A 15,882-nucleotide genomic window follows, 5' to 3' on the forward strand; every position below is an offset into this window, starting at 1 on the left:
AATGTGATTTCAGACTGTAGTCCACACTGTTCTGGGATTCACTGTGCAGCCCACAGTGACCTCATACACACAGAAATCCTCCTGCTTCAGTCTCCTAAGTGTTGGGATCATGAGCACAAGCACCATGTCTGGCCATAGGTCATAAAATTCTGTTTTGTTGAGGACTCCATAGAATACTTAACAGCATCCCCGGTCATCACTATCATCTCACTGTCGTCGTCCCTGCCCCACCACCACCACCACGCTCACTTAAGACGACATCAAAAATGGGCCGGGCGGTGGTGGCGCACGCCTTTAATCCCAGCACTCGGGAGGCAGAGGCAGGCGGATCTCTGTGAATTTGAGACCAGCCTGGTCTACAAGAGCTAGTTCCAGGACAGGCTCCAAAACCACAGAGAAACCCTGTCTCGAAAAAGGAAAAAAAAAAAAAAAAACATCAAAAATGCTTCCAGACATGGCCAAATGTCTCCTGAGGCAAACGTCTACCCCCACACCCTCTTGAGAACAGACTCAGAGCATTTGGCGCATGCTCGGAGCCAGGCCCTGCCTTCTAAGTTTGTGCAGTAGCCACTAGCTGATGATCGCAGAAGTGGTTCTGGCAGGGCTGGGAAGACGTAGCACACAAACCCTCAGGTGCACGACTGAAGCTCCAGGGAGGCAGCCCCAGCTTCCCATTAAACCCACCAGCCCTGCACCACTGCAGATCTGACTGACTAGGGCCAGCCTCGAGGGTCCGGAGCTGCAGGCCTGCCGGTCGGGACCTCTGCGCTTGCTTCCGCAGCTCCCTTTCTCATGGCAGAAATTGGGAAGGGTAACACAGGAACGCTTGACTGGGACCGTGTGAACAGCAATACCACTTCCAAGCAGGAAGCAGAAACCCAACAGCATTTTTATGTGGCACAAAGGACCACGTAGACCTGGATCCCTTCAAATCCCCCTGAAGTGGGTGAGACCGGCGCTGCACTCGGCACTTGCGGGTACTGACTGCAGCCCCCAGACAGAACAGGGAGGAGAGTCAGGACAGATTGTTGTCTCGAGGTTGTGATTTTCCTGGTCGTCACTGTTAGCTTAGAGGAAAGTTTTCTCGTACAAAATGGCTCCCAGGAGCTCTGTCAGGAACCAAAACACAAAACAAAGAGAGAAAAAAAAAACAAAAACAAAAAACAACCAAAATCCACCAGGATTCTGCTCAGGAGGTGCAGAGACAGGATGGGGCTCTGGTGCCTTTGTGTTCGCCTGCCTGCGCAGCCCACACAGGAGGGCCAGCGCCTGCCGCGATGCCAGCCAGAGCCCTGTCGATGCTGCCTCCCCTGGGCACCGAAGCTGAGGCACCTGGAAGGGTTATTAGCAGGATTGGAACTCATCCCTCTGCTGGGACTTGATCATAATTACAGTAATTTTCTAACAGGCTCGGCAGTAGGACTGTTTAATCAGCATCCGACTCCCCTGTGCTCTCAGCCCTCATCACTCAAGGAGAGGAGTGGGATGGCTCTTAAAGAGACAGTGCCCGCCTTTCAGCGGTTCGAACAGATGTGCCCTAATTGGCAGAATATATCTAAGTCTTGTAGCTTAAGCAGGCAGGTTGCACGGGCCTCCAACAGACTGCCTGGGGCCCTCACTAGTCTAGGTCCTCTGCCGGAGGGCCCCAGGTCAGGCTGCTGGTGGATCAGGAGCCCCCGACGAACATGACCACTAAGGGAAGAGACTCAAGCTTACTGCATTGGTGGTACTGACAAGCTGGCCCCTTTGGATTGATGGAATGGGGGAGAGAGCTTGAAGTGCAGGAAAGACTTGAAATTCTGACTGGTGGTTTCCCATGATTCAAGCGGCTCTCAGGAAAACCCCTTACCAACTTCCCAGTAATCTCTTAACTGAGTATTCCTGTCTCCATACTACTCACTGTGAAGTACTGGGGTTTCTCTCCTGTGCTTAAGGAAGTAGACCCATCTGCCCTCTGAACCGGAAGCAAGCAACATTAGTTATCACTCCAGTCAGGAGCGCTCGGCTGGCTCCTAAGGAGTGTGGCTCTTGCTAGCTTTTCAAGCAGAAGTGGTCTGTGTTTACGGTTCCTGGAGATTTGAGGTCGCCAGCTTCCCTTCTCCACATGATTTCTCTTACAATATCAGGACTGACTCTGCTGGAAGGGGCAACACACAGCTGGTCTAAAGCCATTTCCAACAGTGCCTCAGAGAGGAGCTGGGTGGGGGAGGATGGGGAGGGCCTTCAAAGTGGGCTGCAGAGACCCTTCAAGAAGAAGGTAGGGCCGGGTGGTGGTGGCGCACGCCTTTAATCCCAGCACTCGGGAGGCAGAGGCAGGCGGATCTCTGTGAGTACGAGACCAGCCTGGTCTACAAGAGCTAGTTCCAGGACAGGCTCCAAAACCACAGAGAAACCCTGTCTCAAGAAACAAAAAAAAAAAAAAAAAAAGAAAGAAAAGGGAGAACATTACATGAACATGTTCAGACATCCTAAGCAAAAATCCCCATTCTTCCTTTGTTGAGGAAGAAGAAGGTAGGGTAGTAAAGAAACTAGGAAGCAGGACACTTGTCTAGACCAAAGGGCTCTGTGAGTTCCATGAGCCAGTCTACAGAGGTGACTCCCTCTGGCAGGGCTGCCCTCGGGCTTAGGATGGCTGCCCACTGCTCACTTAGGAAGTGCCCAAGCCACAGTGCCTATCTGCTTGGCTTCCCAGAGTCTCAGCAGTGTGCTGCTCTGGCATCCACAAAGGCCAGGCACCCCAATCCAGCATCCCTGCAGCCTTAGTGAGTCAGGCCAGGGGCTGCTCTGATCTCCGATCCCATCTCTACACTTGGAAGCACCCTTGCATCCTGGGGCTTATTTGTAGCTCCCCCCCAACTTGTTTAGAATGCTAAGCAAGAGTTGAAGTATACAAACTCACCAAAATGGGGCTAATTTAATTCTAATCTGGAATTGGATGCTCCCTGAACAAAGCTGCCAGAAGGTAGGAGTCATTTAGGATTCGGAGGTGGGGACCTAAGACCCAGCAGCCAGAAATCTAAAGACTGTGTGAGGTTTGTTTGTCATTGTTGAAACTTTCATACTATAGCCCAGGATGGTCTGGAATACCCTCTGTAGCCCAGGCTAGCCTTCAACTCACAGCAATCCCTCCTGCCTTGGCCTCTCAAGTGCTGGAATGACAGGCATGTGTGACTTGGTACCACGGAGCTTGGGAAGTACCTCCTCTAAAGATCAGACACATGGGTTATAGAAATGGACACAGGCCACCCCCACGTCCTGGCCAGCCACTTAAAGCTGCCTTCTGCAGTCACATTCAGCTAGAAATGGCGTACGAGGCTTCCTACCCTGCTGACTCCCATCAAACCAAACAACTCGTGGGAAAATATTTTTGCCCCAGAATTCCCCCACCTTCACTTTTCCCACCAAATAACCTCCAGTCACCCCTCACTGGTCCCCGACCTCCCACCACTCAGATGAAGGGGATGGCAGGACTTGGGTCACAAAAGTAACTGTGACTAAAGCAGGTACCAGACTAGCCTCACACCTCAGATCAACACAGAGAACACTTTTGATTCTAGGACACAACGCAGCAGGCCGCTCCCCACCGCCGGTGACTCATCTCTCAGGGCGAAAGCCTTCCAGTTGGGGTGGCTAGACTCCGGCACAAGCTCGACAGAGAAAAATGCAAGAGAGGTCTCAGGCATCGCCTGAATGAGAAGACATTTTCATCGATGTTTGCTGTTTTTCTGGTACGTGGGCCCACGCTATTAGGAAAGCTCTCCTTCTCCGGACATCCTCTGCAGCCAATCCCCAACTCAGCACAAGGCTGAGGAGCTGGCGCCTGGCCTCGCATTAACTGAGGTGCTGTTGTATGCACTGCTGCTAATGGATCATTAAAAAAGCTGGGAGTCTGAGAAATCACAGGCATGTCTGAAGAGTGCCTGCTGTCCCAGCAGCCCAGCCTGCTGGCAGAGCTAGCTGCCTAGCACCAGCTCCAGGAGGAGAGGGAGAACAGAAGAAGGCCAATCCAGCTTGCTGCTTTTTGGCTGAGTAGGGAATTGACACAGACCACCTCCGGCTCCTGTCTGGAAGTTTTGAGATCAGAGAGCTTCAGGCACAGCTGGGTTCACAGCTGCACCATTTGGAGCAGTGGACTCATTAATATTCATGAGCCATCCCCACCAATCGGCAGAGTGGATGCCATTAGCCTAGCATCTGTCGGGTTTTGTGAGGGTTGTATATGGAGTTTTTTCCCCCCTTTTAAATGAACTTCTTTTGACATTTTGGATTTGCCTCTGTAGGTTTTCTATCCTCGCTTCGCTCTGATGCATCATATAAGAAGAGACCCAAGGGAGGCGGGCAGGAAGGAGGGATGAACACCAGCCAGGGCTTTGCATCTGCCTGTTGACAAACTTTATTTCTCTTTTAGCACCTGGCACCTCAGACAGGCTTCAAAGATGGAAGCAGCATCAGGTAAATTATACCTAACAAGGTTCATGCCCAGAACTGCAAGAAGAGCTGGATCCTGGCTCTTTGGAAAACACTCCCTCCTGCAGCGGGAAACCTGAGTCTCACACACAATGCAGGAGAGCTCCAGCACACAGTTCTATAGCGAGTGTTATTTCCATGCTGATAAATTCATGATTTATGAAAGTAGCTCCCGCCAGCTCTCATTCCCTCCTTCCCTGCTACAGCTTGTTAGACACAAATTGCAACACCAGTCTTAAATACTTGCATTTTATTTCAGGCCAATGCCCCTCAACTCTGAACTAAATGCCATGACAATCCCACAACACAGGCCGGTACAGTAGTAAAAGAGCCCACAGACGGGGCAGATGGCCAGAGAGAGGACACGCACACAACCCTTAAGAGCAGAGCAACAAGGTGAGCCCGGCAGAGAGCCCACCCTAGAGCTCCAGCTACCTGCCCTGCTCTCTAGACAGGATTCCAGCAGCAGGAGGGCAGAAGCCTCAGTGTCTGAAGGAAAGCATGTGGTTCCTCATCTCCACCCCCAGAGCCCCAACTCCAGGCTTCTAGAATTAAAGCCCCCACTGGACCCTGTGTGCCCCCACTGGACCCTGTGTGCCCCCACTGGACCGAGCATCGGGCTTCGTCCCTGCGATGCAACACTGGGCACTGTGGCAGCTAAAGCCCTGGGAGTCGCTACTGGGAAAGAAAAAAGAAAGGAGCCCGCTTTACCCCTGCAGAAACATCAGCTCTGCTTTATAAGCACAAGATGGGCAGCCCAGAGTCACCTCCGCCCAAACAAATGTCTGCGCTGTTCCCTCACCCTGGCTGCAGCCAGCCACTTCGCCTGGATGGGCTTGAACTCCCTACCTGCAGCTCTCAGGCCCCACCCAATCTGCCAAGGTCTTGGAAGATATTGGAAATCCCAGCAATAAGAGCCACATCACTGCCATTTATTGAGAAGCAAGGAGGTGGTAAATAAATAAATACTCACCACCCTGTCCACACATGGAGGCAGGCAAGAGGCCAGCCTCCCACAACCAAAATGTTCTAGGGGCTGCAGCAAAAGCTGAAGCCTGCCAAGGTGGGAATATAATGATAGGAGCATTCTGTTGGGACAGTATTCAATATGGCAGCTAAAAACCTGCCATGAAGAGGTTCCCCAAACCATTCATCCATGGCTGTGCTCTAAACAAACACCTGAAGAAACTTAGCTCCTGGGGAAGTCGATACAGTTCTATTTAACACCAAGAGCTTCTGGGCACTGTGCTTAACTTAACAAACGCCAGCATGGTGCCTATTCCCGTGGAGGAGATGGAGCAGGCAGTCACAACCAACCCCTGAAGAGCAAACCTGAGAAGATGTGGATGAAAGACGCTAAACAGCCCAGCTTCTCTCACAGCTGCCTGGGGCCCCATCCCACCTGGATGTAACTGTGGCCTGCATCTTCTCCACCACCCAAGAGAACCTAGATCTCAGCCACAGCTCACTTTCCCCACTCTGTGTCTGGCTGACCAGGATCCAAAGGCACAGCATGGTCCCCTCCCACAGCCCTTCTCACAGGCTGGGACCCACAAAGTCCCTCATCGTGTCTTGCAGTAAGATCACAGCATGACGGTAAGGAGCTGGGTGGCAGCAAGGGACTTTCCAAGGACGGACCCTCAGAGTCAATCACTGGAGCCCAAGTTCCTAAGCGGTCCTTCTCTTCTTCACCGGGAGGCGGGGAAGGAGAGCTCCTCCTACCTGATCTCGGAAGAAAACAGCAACTGGGAGGAAAAAAGAGGGAAGGAAAGATGGGCATGAGTAGAGGATAAAAATGAAGACAGGCATAGATACATATTGCATTCAGTGAAATTTTCAGCCACATAAAGGAACAGAGTGCTGAAAACAATGGAGCCGGCACAGTGGCATAGTGGGTAAAAGGCCCCACTGAAAGCCTGATGACCTTCTTCAATCCCAGGACCCACAAGGCAAGAGGAGAGAACTACCCAGCAAGCTGTCCTTTGACCTCCGCATGCATGCATGACTGCACATATGTACACACACTCAAACAAATAAAATATGATCTTAAAAAATTGAAGCATTACGCTGGATGGAAAAAGCCAGATCCGCCTGCCCTGTGACGCCATGTGTTTGAAACGTCCGCAACAGGCACATCCAGACAGAAAGTAGACTCCGGTTACCAGGGAATGGACAGCCATTGCTCACTGGGGTAGCGTTTCTTCATTTAGAGCAGGGACATGTTAACATGAGGAGGTGGCATGGTGGTAGAACATACACCATATACAAGTGAAGCCCAGGACTTCATTCCCACCCAGAATCACAAAAATTAACTAATTAAACAATTTTTAAAAGGAGCCTGACATGGTGGTGCACACCTTTACTCCCAGCACTCAGGAGGCAGGCGGATCTCTGTTGGGTTAGAGACCAGCTTGGACTACATAGCGAGTAGCCTACATAATGAGTAGGTCGACACAGCTGGGGCCTCACAATAAAAAAGGGAGGGAGGGAGAGAGAGGAGGGAGGTAAGGAGGGAGGGAGAAAGAAGAAGAAACAAGTATTCTAAAACTGGCAGCGTGCTGTATACACACCTGGAATCCCTAAGCTAACATCTGAGGCAGAAAGACGACCACAAATTTAAGACTGGCCTAGGATACAGTGAGCTCCAGCCCAGTACGGGCCAGAGTGAGACTCTGCCTTAAACAAAAGAAAAAAGCCAGCCAAGGAAGGCTGCCCCTTCTTTCTCCTGAGTTTCAGCGGGACCACTAGTTTTCCATTCAAGATAGAGAACTAGGCCTTTCCAAGGCTACCAATGCTGTGACATTCCTTTCCCTAGCACATGGGCAGACTACTGATGTCCATGACACACCCCATGTGTCACTGGTCCCACAGTTACCTGTTAAGCTGGTCTCCTTTCGCCAAGTGAGAGGTGCTTGGCCGCTCCTCCTGGGCCCAGCCACAGTTTGACATAGCGTAACAAAGAATGGCATCAGACACAGTCAGGGAGCCTCGGCCCTGGACACAGGCTTCAATCTCGGGCACTGAGAGCTGGCTTTGGAGGAAGAGGTGCAACTGACTGTCCGACAGAAGGACCACGCTCTGCAGGACCCTGGAGCAGGAGAGAGCACAGCACAGAACACGTGACGAAGTCGCTTCCCCGTCCCCATCCCAGCCAGGCTCTGGCTTCAGGCAGCACTGGAGATGGAAGGGCACAAGAAAGTGGGTCACAAACATGGCTGCATGAGCAGGGCAGCCTGCATCTGCCCGGCACCTTCCTGTGGCCCTGCCTCGACACGGCGGCCAGTGCCAAGCCAAAATGTCCACTCACTTTTCGAGGAAAAGCTGTAGACCTTGCCGCCGCTTCTCTATGAACTCATCGGAGTTGCCAAAGAAAGTGGACTTCCCAGGAAGTTCAGGTACAGGCCTGTGGGAGCATGGCGTGACACGCAAGGTAAGTGTGGCCTCACTCCAACCCTGCCCCAAAATATCCCCTGAAAAGAGGCCCAATCAATACAATTAGCTTTTATTTGGGACATGACAGAGCTAACACTGGTTGATAGTGTGCCCTACGGCAGGCACATTACATGACATATCCACAAACACGGCAGTTAATCCTTCTAAAAACCTCAGGAGGAAAATATTAGCACCCTCCTTTTAGAAAACCAGAGAGGTGACATAAAATTCCCACTGTCAGCTAGGTGTGGTGGCGCACACCTTTAATTCCAGCACTCAGGAGGCAGAGGCAGGCTGATCTCTGAGTTTGAAGCCAGCCTGGTCTACAGAGTGAGTTTCAGGACAGCCAGGCCTAGGTAGAGAAACCCAGTCTCAAAAAAACAAAACAAAAAATCCCACTGTTGGGCTGGAGAGATGGCTCAGTGGTTAACAGCACTGGCTGCTCTTCCAGAGGTCCTGAGTTCAATTCCCAGCACCCACATGGTGACTCACAACCATCTCTAATGAGATCTGGTGTCCTCTTCAGACACAACGCTTCTATACCACTCCATCTAGTATACACACTTCCAACATCAATCACTTTTTCTTCATGTGTATGTGCTTGCTTGACGATATGTGCACCATGTGTACGCAGTGTCCACAGAGGCCAGAAGAGGGAATCAGATCCCTGGAACTGTAACTACAGGCAGTTGTAGGCAACCTGGTATGGGCTGCCAAACCCAGGTCCTCTGCAAGAGCAACAAGGGCTCTAAAACAGAGCTATCTCTCTAGCCCCCTTTGGGGCTTTCTGACCCATGGCTTCACTATACTACATAGCATGGCTGGCCTGGAGCTTGCAGGAGTCCTCTGTCTCTGCTTCCTACGTGGTAGGACTACAGGCCTGCTCCACTACACCCAGCTCTACTACTTCTGTGCTCTGCACTGGGGTGGGGAGCATGTACACACACATACGTGTGGATGCTCTGCTGCACTGGGGTGGGGAGCATGTACACACACATACGTGTGGATGCTCTGCATTGGGGTGGGGAGCACATGCACACACATACGTGTGGATGCTCTGCATTGGGGTGGGGAGCACATGCACACACATACGTGTGGATGCTCTGCATTGGGGTGGGGAGCACGTTCACACACATACGTGTGGATGCTCTGCATTGGGGTGGGGAGCACGTGCACACACACACGTGTGGATGCTCTGCATTGGGGTGGGGAGTACGTGCACACACAGACGTGTGGATGCTCTGCATTGGGGTGGGGAGCACGTGCACACACATACGTGTGGATGCTCTGCATTGGGGTGGGGAGCATGGGCACACACATGCGTGTGGATGCTCTGCACTGGGGTGGGGAGCACGGGCACACACATGCGTGTGGATGCTCTGCACTGGGGTGGGGAGCATGGGCACACACATATGTGTGGAAGCCAGAGAAGTTGATATAGATCTTCCTCAATGACCCTCCACTTCATTTGTTGAACCAGAGCTCATCCATTTGGCTGGACTAGCTGCCGGCAAGCCCCTAGGGTTCCCGTGTCTCCTAGCACTGGATTCACATGGTACTAAGGACCTGACTGGGCTCCTCATGCTCACAACAGTCACTGCACCACCAGCCATCGCCCCAGCCATCGCTCCAGTGTTATGGTAAGAGGAAGAAACTTAAAGCACGGACCTCTGGGCCCTTTCATATAAATTAAAACCATCTACTCCAAGTCAGACATGTAGCCATGTGTCTATAACCTCAACTACTCAGCAAGCTAAAGTAAGAAGATGGAGCATCTGAGGCCAGCCTGGAGCTACACACACAGGTTCTATCTCAGAACAGATAGATAGATGGATGGATGGATAGATAGACAGATGATAAAATAGACTACTCTAGCCCCAGAATTTGCTGAAAATGAGGTGAGTTATAGCAATTACTGTTAAACTTTCCTAGCTTCTGTTATAAAGCACAGGGAACACGTTAGAAAGTATTGACAAGAAGCTAGGGTTGAAGACATAACTCAGTGATAGAGCAATTGCCAGCCATGTACAAAGCCCTGAATTCAATCCCCAGCACACACACAAAGTGGGGGGGGGGACACAGACACCCTCAAAGAGACTAACAGACAGAGGCAGATAGACACCCGAAGCAGCCTAGAGGAGAGGAAGTAAGGGAACTGGCTGGCATGTCCTATAGCAGTGGCCCCAGCACTCTGAAGTAAAGAAAGGGAGGTAGAGGCAAGAGAATCGGCAGTTCAAGGCCAACCTGGGCTACATCAGACCACATCTCAAAAAAAAAAAAAAAAAAAAAAAAAGGTGAGATCACCTATGCCTACAACCCCAGCACTCCAGATGCTGCCACAGAGGACAAGTTCAAGGCCAACTTGAACTACATAGTGGGGCCTGCCTGAAAAAAGGAAGACCTCATTTACAGAGAAGACAACTTACAACATGCCAGGTACTAAAGAATCTAGGAAATGTTTTAAAATGTGTTTAAGTCAGTGAACTATGGATATGTGGGCACACGAGTGCATACATACACTGTTTCCTGTTTAGACTACACATGTGTGGGCACACGAGTGCATACATACACTGTTTCCCGTTCAGACAGTTTTGTTAAGTCAAACAACGGGAGAGAAAAATGCTGGTTTGCCTTCACTGACTTAAACATGTGGTTTAAAGCATTTCTTCGGTACCTGGCATGTCCTAAGTGCTCTTCTCTGCAGACTCCAGCCACCACATAATCACCCAAGAGTCTCCTCAGACCTGAGAAGACAGCAAGAGCAAACTCACACCAAACCCGCATTCCGCTGTAGCTGCTTCCTTAGCCACACGAATTCACGGTAGCGGCGCCGCACGCAGGAGGTCTTGGCAGTAAAGGCCTTGCTGTTCGTCTACGAGAGGAAGTTTGTGAAAAGCGTTAAATGGACAAAGACTAAGTTCATATGAGATCATCACCACCGCTCTCCTTAAGGGGCCAGATTATGAGGCCATTGGTCCCCAGGCCAAGATGCCACTGGACAGCCTGAAAGCAATTCCCAACTACACCTTGTGCTCCTTCTTCTCCACACTCCGTGCCTTCTAAGTCTCCTGTCTCGGACTGCTGGGGATACCCACAAGTCATTTCTACTTCAGCACAGCCCACAGTCCTGCAGTTCCCCATTCCAGAAGCTCGACTCACATGAAGGAAGATCTTATAGTCCACGTAAGAATTCCAGGAGCCCTCGTTCTGCACCCGGGGGTCCTGAACACGCACCGTGATCACCTCCTGCAGGTGTTTAAAAAAATGCCCCCTCAGCTTCACTCCACCTTTCCACACACAGAGAGTGGTTTGGTTTAGGCTCTGGAGCCTGGCTGGCCTGGAACTCACGATGTAGACGTATTGCCTTGAACTTGTGGCATTTTTCACAGTCTGCCTCCTAGAGTTGAGATCATAAGGCACTGTGCCTAGCTGGCAAGGCAGCTCTGACCACACAGTAGTTTCTAGTACAGTAGACTAACTCAGTCCCAACTTCCAATCTTTTCTCCAGTCAATTCAACAAGTATTTCCTGACACCGGTACATGCCAGGCACTGGGCAAAGACAGAACGTAAACAAGAAACAAAAATCCCTGTTCTCTGGGAGACCACTGGCCATGCCAACTAGTACAGGCCTATAAGCCTAATGACTTGAGAGGCTGAGGCAGGAGAATCAAAGTTCTAGGCCTCATCCGAGGAACTTAGTAAGACTCCAAATAAAAAAATAGAGAGCTGTAGCCGGGCGTTGGTGGCGCACGCCTTTAATCCCAGCACTCGGGAGGCAGAGGCAGGCGAATCTCTGTGAGTTCGAGACCAGCCTGGTCTACAAGAGCTAGTTCCAGGACAGGCTCCAAAACCACAGAGAAACCCTGTCTCGAAAAACCAAAAAAAAAAAAAAAAAAAAAATAGAGAGCTGCAGACAATGGCTCCCGCCTTTAAACCCAACACTCAGGAAGAGGCAGGAGGACTGCCACCAAGCTGAAGGTTGGCCAGGTCCACAGAGCCGCAGTACATAAGGCTATAAAGAGAGTTAGGGATAGATGGCTCATTGGCAGAGATGAGCCCTCCCAAGCCCGAGCTCCATCTGCACAAGGAAAGACTAGACAAGTAAGGACAAAGTACAGGGGCTGGAGAGATGTCTCAGAGGTTAAGAGCACTGACTGCTCTTACAAAGGTCCTGAGTTCAATTCCCAGCAACCACATGGTGGCTCACAACTGTCTACAATGAGATCTGGTGTTCTCTTCTGGCACACTGGATGAACATTATATATGTAATAAATAAAAATTTTAAAAAGGAACAAAGTACAGCGATATGAATGAAAATGTCCTGATGAGCCCATTTCTTGGAGGATAACCAAAAACTTAACTTTAAAAAACGCTTATATTCTAGTACATTCCAACCAATGGAAAGTTAGTCAAAACGAAAGCTCACTTCTCAGCCTGTACACTTGTTCTGACTTCCTTCACCTGGCTTTATTCTGAGCGCATCAAAAAACACCAAGGGTATTACCAGGGGAAAACACACCACAGACACTCTACATCCCGTGTCCCCTCCCCCAAAAAATGGAGCCTCCAACTCTGCCCCACTCGGAACCCACGCTTACCTCCAGCTCTTGGTTCTCCGACATCCTACACCAAAAGCCCATCGGAAGAGAACATCTGGGGGGGGGGCAAAAGGCACGGGAACAAGCACAGTTAGCAAGTGTGTCCTTACCAGGTTTTGCCAGGGCAAAACCCCAAAAGTTTTTAATAGATATCCCTTGGGGAAAGCCGGGTGACTCCAACTCCCCAGTTACGCTGTGTAAAACTTTAAAGAGGAAGGGAAAAACACCCACATTAGTTAGTGGCAAGTTAAAAGCCCTGGGGACTTTGCCTCATTCTCAGACTGCTCCTGGAACCCTCCTCAAGGTCACTCCAACCCAGAGCTTGTTGGGGTTTGTGGAGAGTGTGTGGGTGGCCAGAAAGGCAGGAGGGTTCCCCTGTAAACTTTGGTGGTCTTGCAGAGCACAGCTTTGAAAAGGAGCCTAGCAGTGCCCTCTTCTGGTTGTTTAGAGACAACGCAGTCCCTACACACATCAATGCTCCAGCAATCTCCATCTTGCTAACCACAGTCACCTCCAGACAGGTGAGTCACTGAGCTGCAGTGCTCCGGGGAGCACCCAACTGAATGGCCCAGTTACAGTCACCACCTTCCCTAATCAGCTCTCTAGAACTGGAGCCAACCATCGTAGTCACTTCCAATCCTGACATCCGGTTTGTACCTCTGCCCAAGCACCCCGCAGCTTTGCAGGTCACCTCAGGATGCATTCCACTCCTTTGTAAAGATTCATTAAAGCCTAAGCCACTGATGTCCCCCAGTGTGGCAGTTTATGTGTACAGCGACATCACCCACTCCAACAAGGGGACCATGAAGGCTGCAGCACAGGGTTACTGGATTCCAAGGGGGCCCATGATGTCACCTTCTGTTAAAATACAGCACTAATCTTGTTACTCCTAGAACCACTCCGGCAGCTCCACCCTAGCTGCCGCCTCCACCCCCTTCCTCTCTCTTAAGAGCAGAACAATAAGGTTTAATTTCCTTTCCAATTTACCTTGAAATGAAAACTGACTTCAGCCAATATGTACTGCCAACAAATGATCCGGGCTGGCTCCTGGGAAAACAAGACTATCGCTAAGCTCCCCCTCCCCTCCTCCCAGGCCCATCCACACACCCACTCGTTTCTACAGTCCCACAATTAATTTTAAACACATTCTCTTATTAGTTCTGCCTTCCCATTAGAAGAGCGCGTAATGAGCTTCCGTCTAGTTTATGTTTTGCTAGCACAGGGCTAATGTTTCAAAAGAAGGAGAACTCATTTACAGCATGAAATTAGCAGAGCAAACAGCTTTTGCAATTCTTTCCACTATCCCAGAAGGTCTCACTTCTACAGACAGACATTGCACGCAGGAACAAGGCTACCTGGCAGATGACAAAACTGTGCTACACTGTGGAGCAAACCCCAAGGTTTGTGATTTCAACACCATAATAAACAGCGCTCTTGCTGACAACCTGGTTTTTCAATTTGCTGCAGTCACCCCCTCCAACAGGCCCCCAAACTGAATAAAATTCAGGAGATTCCAATTCCCAAATAACCCAGCCTAACAGTCCAGACGGGAACAGACAAAGGTCTGTGACCAACAAAACAAAAAACCCAGCACACATACTTGCTGTAAATAATTAACTTCCTGGGGTTAATTCTGCACCCCTTTCTCTTTTTAGGCATTTGCTAATCTGCCACGAACGGAGAACTAAATATTCTGAAGTGTCTTTTTGTAGTTCAATAGGAGAGATGACAAGAGCCATCTCCACACTGAAGGTCTGTGAAATGCAAGACTCTTGTTCAATAACCAAATAGTCATCATACCTTTGGTCTCAAGAAGAGTTTGGAAGGGGCCTGCAGCACCCCCATGTGGAAGTTTTTCCTCCATATTTATTGTGGAGCTAATGTAGATTAAAAAAACAACCACAAACTGGCTTTTAAAAATTCCAAGGCAGGCTCCAAAGCTACAGAGAAACCCTTTCTCAAAAAACCAAATAAATAAATAAATAAATCCAAGCCTCCTAGGAATCCATATGCTTGTGAGCTTAAACCTAAGTCTAAAGGTTTAAAGGGCACTGAGGAAGTTCTTGTAAATTTCCTTAAATCACTGGAACTGCAAAAACCTAGACTCTATTCTTTTTCCCTTTTTCTTTTTTTGTTTGTTTGTTTCTTTGTTTTTTGATACAGGATTTCTCTGATTAACAGCCCTGGTTACCTGTTCTGGAACTCACTCTGTAGTAGGCCAAGCTGGCTCCTAACTCACAGAGATCTGCTTTGGCCTCCTGGAGTGCTGCTGGCATTAAAGGTATGGGCCACCACAGTCCAGTAAAATCTAGACTACATTTCTAACAGCCAGGATTCTCCCTCAATTTCCCTCCCAAAGACACCACTCTTTGGAAGGAAACGAAGCTCAGTCCCTTCCTGGAGAAGCAGCAAGTTCTTAACTTCAGCTCTACCACTAGTTAGACACCTCCATCTCCAGATGCATCTCTATCTAAGAAAGGATAAAGTAACCTCTAAGGGTTAGGAAACTAACTACATCTCCTGGGCTTTTCCATCATATCTGAAGTGCTGTTTGCTTCCCACAGCAGTACCAGCGCCAACAGTGCTGGGGAAGAACCAGATCTTTGGGTGTGTACAAAGCCAATGCACTGTAAAGCTCAGAACTGCTAATTCGGGGGAGCAATTCAAGGCCTTCCCTCATTTTTTTCTGCCACTTAAAACTACTTCAAAAGACACATTAAAAGCAAATCAGACCATAAAAAGATTGCGCCAAGGAGCCTCCCCCCTTTTTTCTTACTCATTCTCGAACCTCTGATGTCAACTGACAGCAATTCAAAAACCTCGCTGTCCTAAATACCCACAGGTGTTAGGAGAAGCTCTCCCGCCTGACACTCTGTCCCGTCAATCAAGCAGCCGTCCACCTTTCAGTCGATAAACCCACTCATTTCACCTGATACTAACGAAGGCGATCATAACTTCCACTGTCTGCGAAAAGATCTGCCATTTTCTCCCACTCCTGGCCACTTGGATAGCTAGCTACATCCCCCAAACACTGACTCTGGCCACTCCCTTACATTCTCATCAAACTAGATGGAAAACAGCCACACGCTCCTTCTCCTTTCCCGGTTAAACTTGGGACGAAAGATACCTTCTGTTCTCAAAGTCAATTGAAAACCCAGGCTTCCTTTCTGGTTGGATCCCCAGTAAGCCCTCACTTTCACAACCCCTTCTCTAGTATGTCAAGCGAGGCCATCACTCAAAGGCCACCACTGCTCCTCGAGCCGGCGTCCCATTCCCACCCCCAGCAGCACCTACGAGCTGCGGCCCCGCCCACGCCCCCTCACCTGAGAGCACCACCAGCACCGCACCATACAGCCCGAATTCCGGCTTCTCCTTCCGGGTGAG

At 50.0% G+C, this 15,882-nt stretch overlaps 1 protein-coding gene across 5 annotated transcripts; it reads right to left on the reverse strand.

The window, feature by feature from the left end:
- Nucleotides 1–4,525: 4,525 nt before the first annotated feature.
- Nucleotides 4,526–15,882, reverse strand: Snx11 (sorting nexin 11). Of its 5 annotated transcripts, none has more exons than XM_057776909.1 (8): nucleotides 15,822–15,882; nucleotides 13,486–13,545; nucleotides 12,499–12,553; nucleotides 11,059–11,145; nucleotides 10,671–10,771; nucleotides 7,775–7,870; nucleotides 7,343–7,555; nucleotides 4,529–6,212 (listed from the first exon to the last, which is right to left on the reverse strand). In XM_057776909.1, the coding sequence occupies exons 3-8, from the start codon at nucleotides 12,538–12,540 to the stop codon at nucleotides 5,933–5,935; spliced, it is 819 nt and encodes a 272-aa protein (XP_057632892.1). In that variant the 5' UTR covers nucleotides 12,541–12,553; nucleotides 13,486–13,545; nucleotides 15,822–15,882; the 3' UTR covers nucleotides 4,529–5,932. The 5 variants fall into 5 exon arrangements, with proteins under 5 accessions (XP_057632894.1, XP_057632892.1, XP_057632893.1 ...); XM_057776910.1 differs by lacking the exon at nucleotides 15,822–15,882 and adding an exon at nucleotides 15,626–15,642; XM_057776907.1 differs by lacking the exon at nucleotides 15,822–15,882 and adding an exon at nucleotides 14,299–14,375.

The sequence above is a fragment of the Chionomys nivalis genome, chromosome 7 (assembly GCF_950005125.1).
Source record: "Chionomys nivalis chromosome 7, mChiNiv1.1, whole genome shotgun sequence".
Lineage (NCBI taxonomy): Eukaryota > Metazoa > Chordata > Mammalia > Rodentia > Cricetidae > Chionomys > Chionomys nivalis.

Excerpts from the sequence above, each read along its gene's own strand:
- Snx11 (XM_057776908.1), bottom strand. The coding sequence starts at position 12,540 with ATGGGCTTTTGGTGTAGGATGTCGGAGAACCAAGAGCTGGAG. Across the intron at positions 7,556-7,774 it reads CTACAGCTTTTCCTCGAAAA|GGTCCTGCAGAGCGTGGTCC; the intron begins GTGAGTGGACAT and ends CTCCTGCTCCAG. Across the intron at positions 6,213-7,342 it reads AAAGGAGACCAGCTTAACAG|TTGCTGTTTTCTTCCGAGAT; the intron begins GTAACTGTGGGA and ends TTTTCCTCCCAG.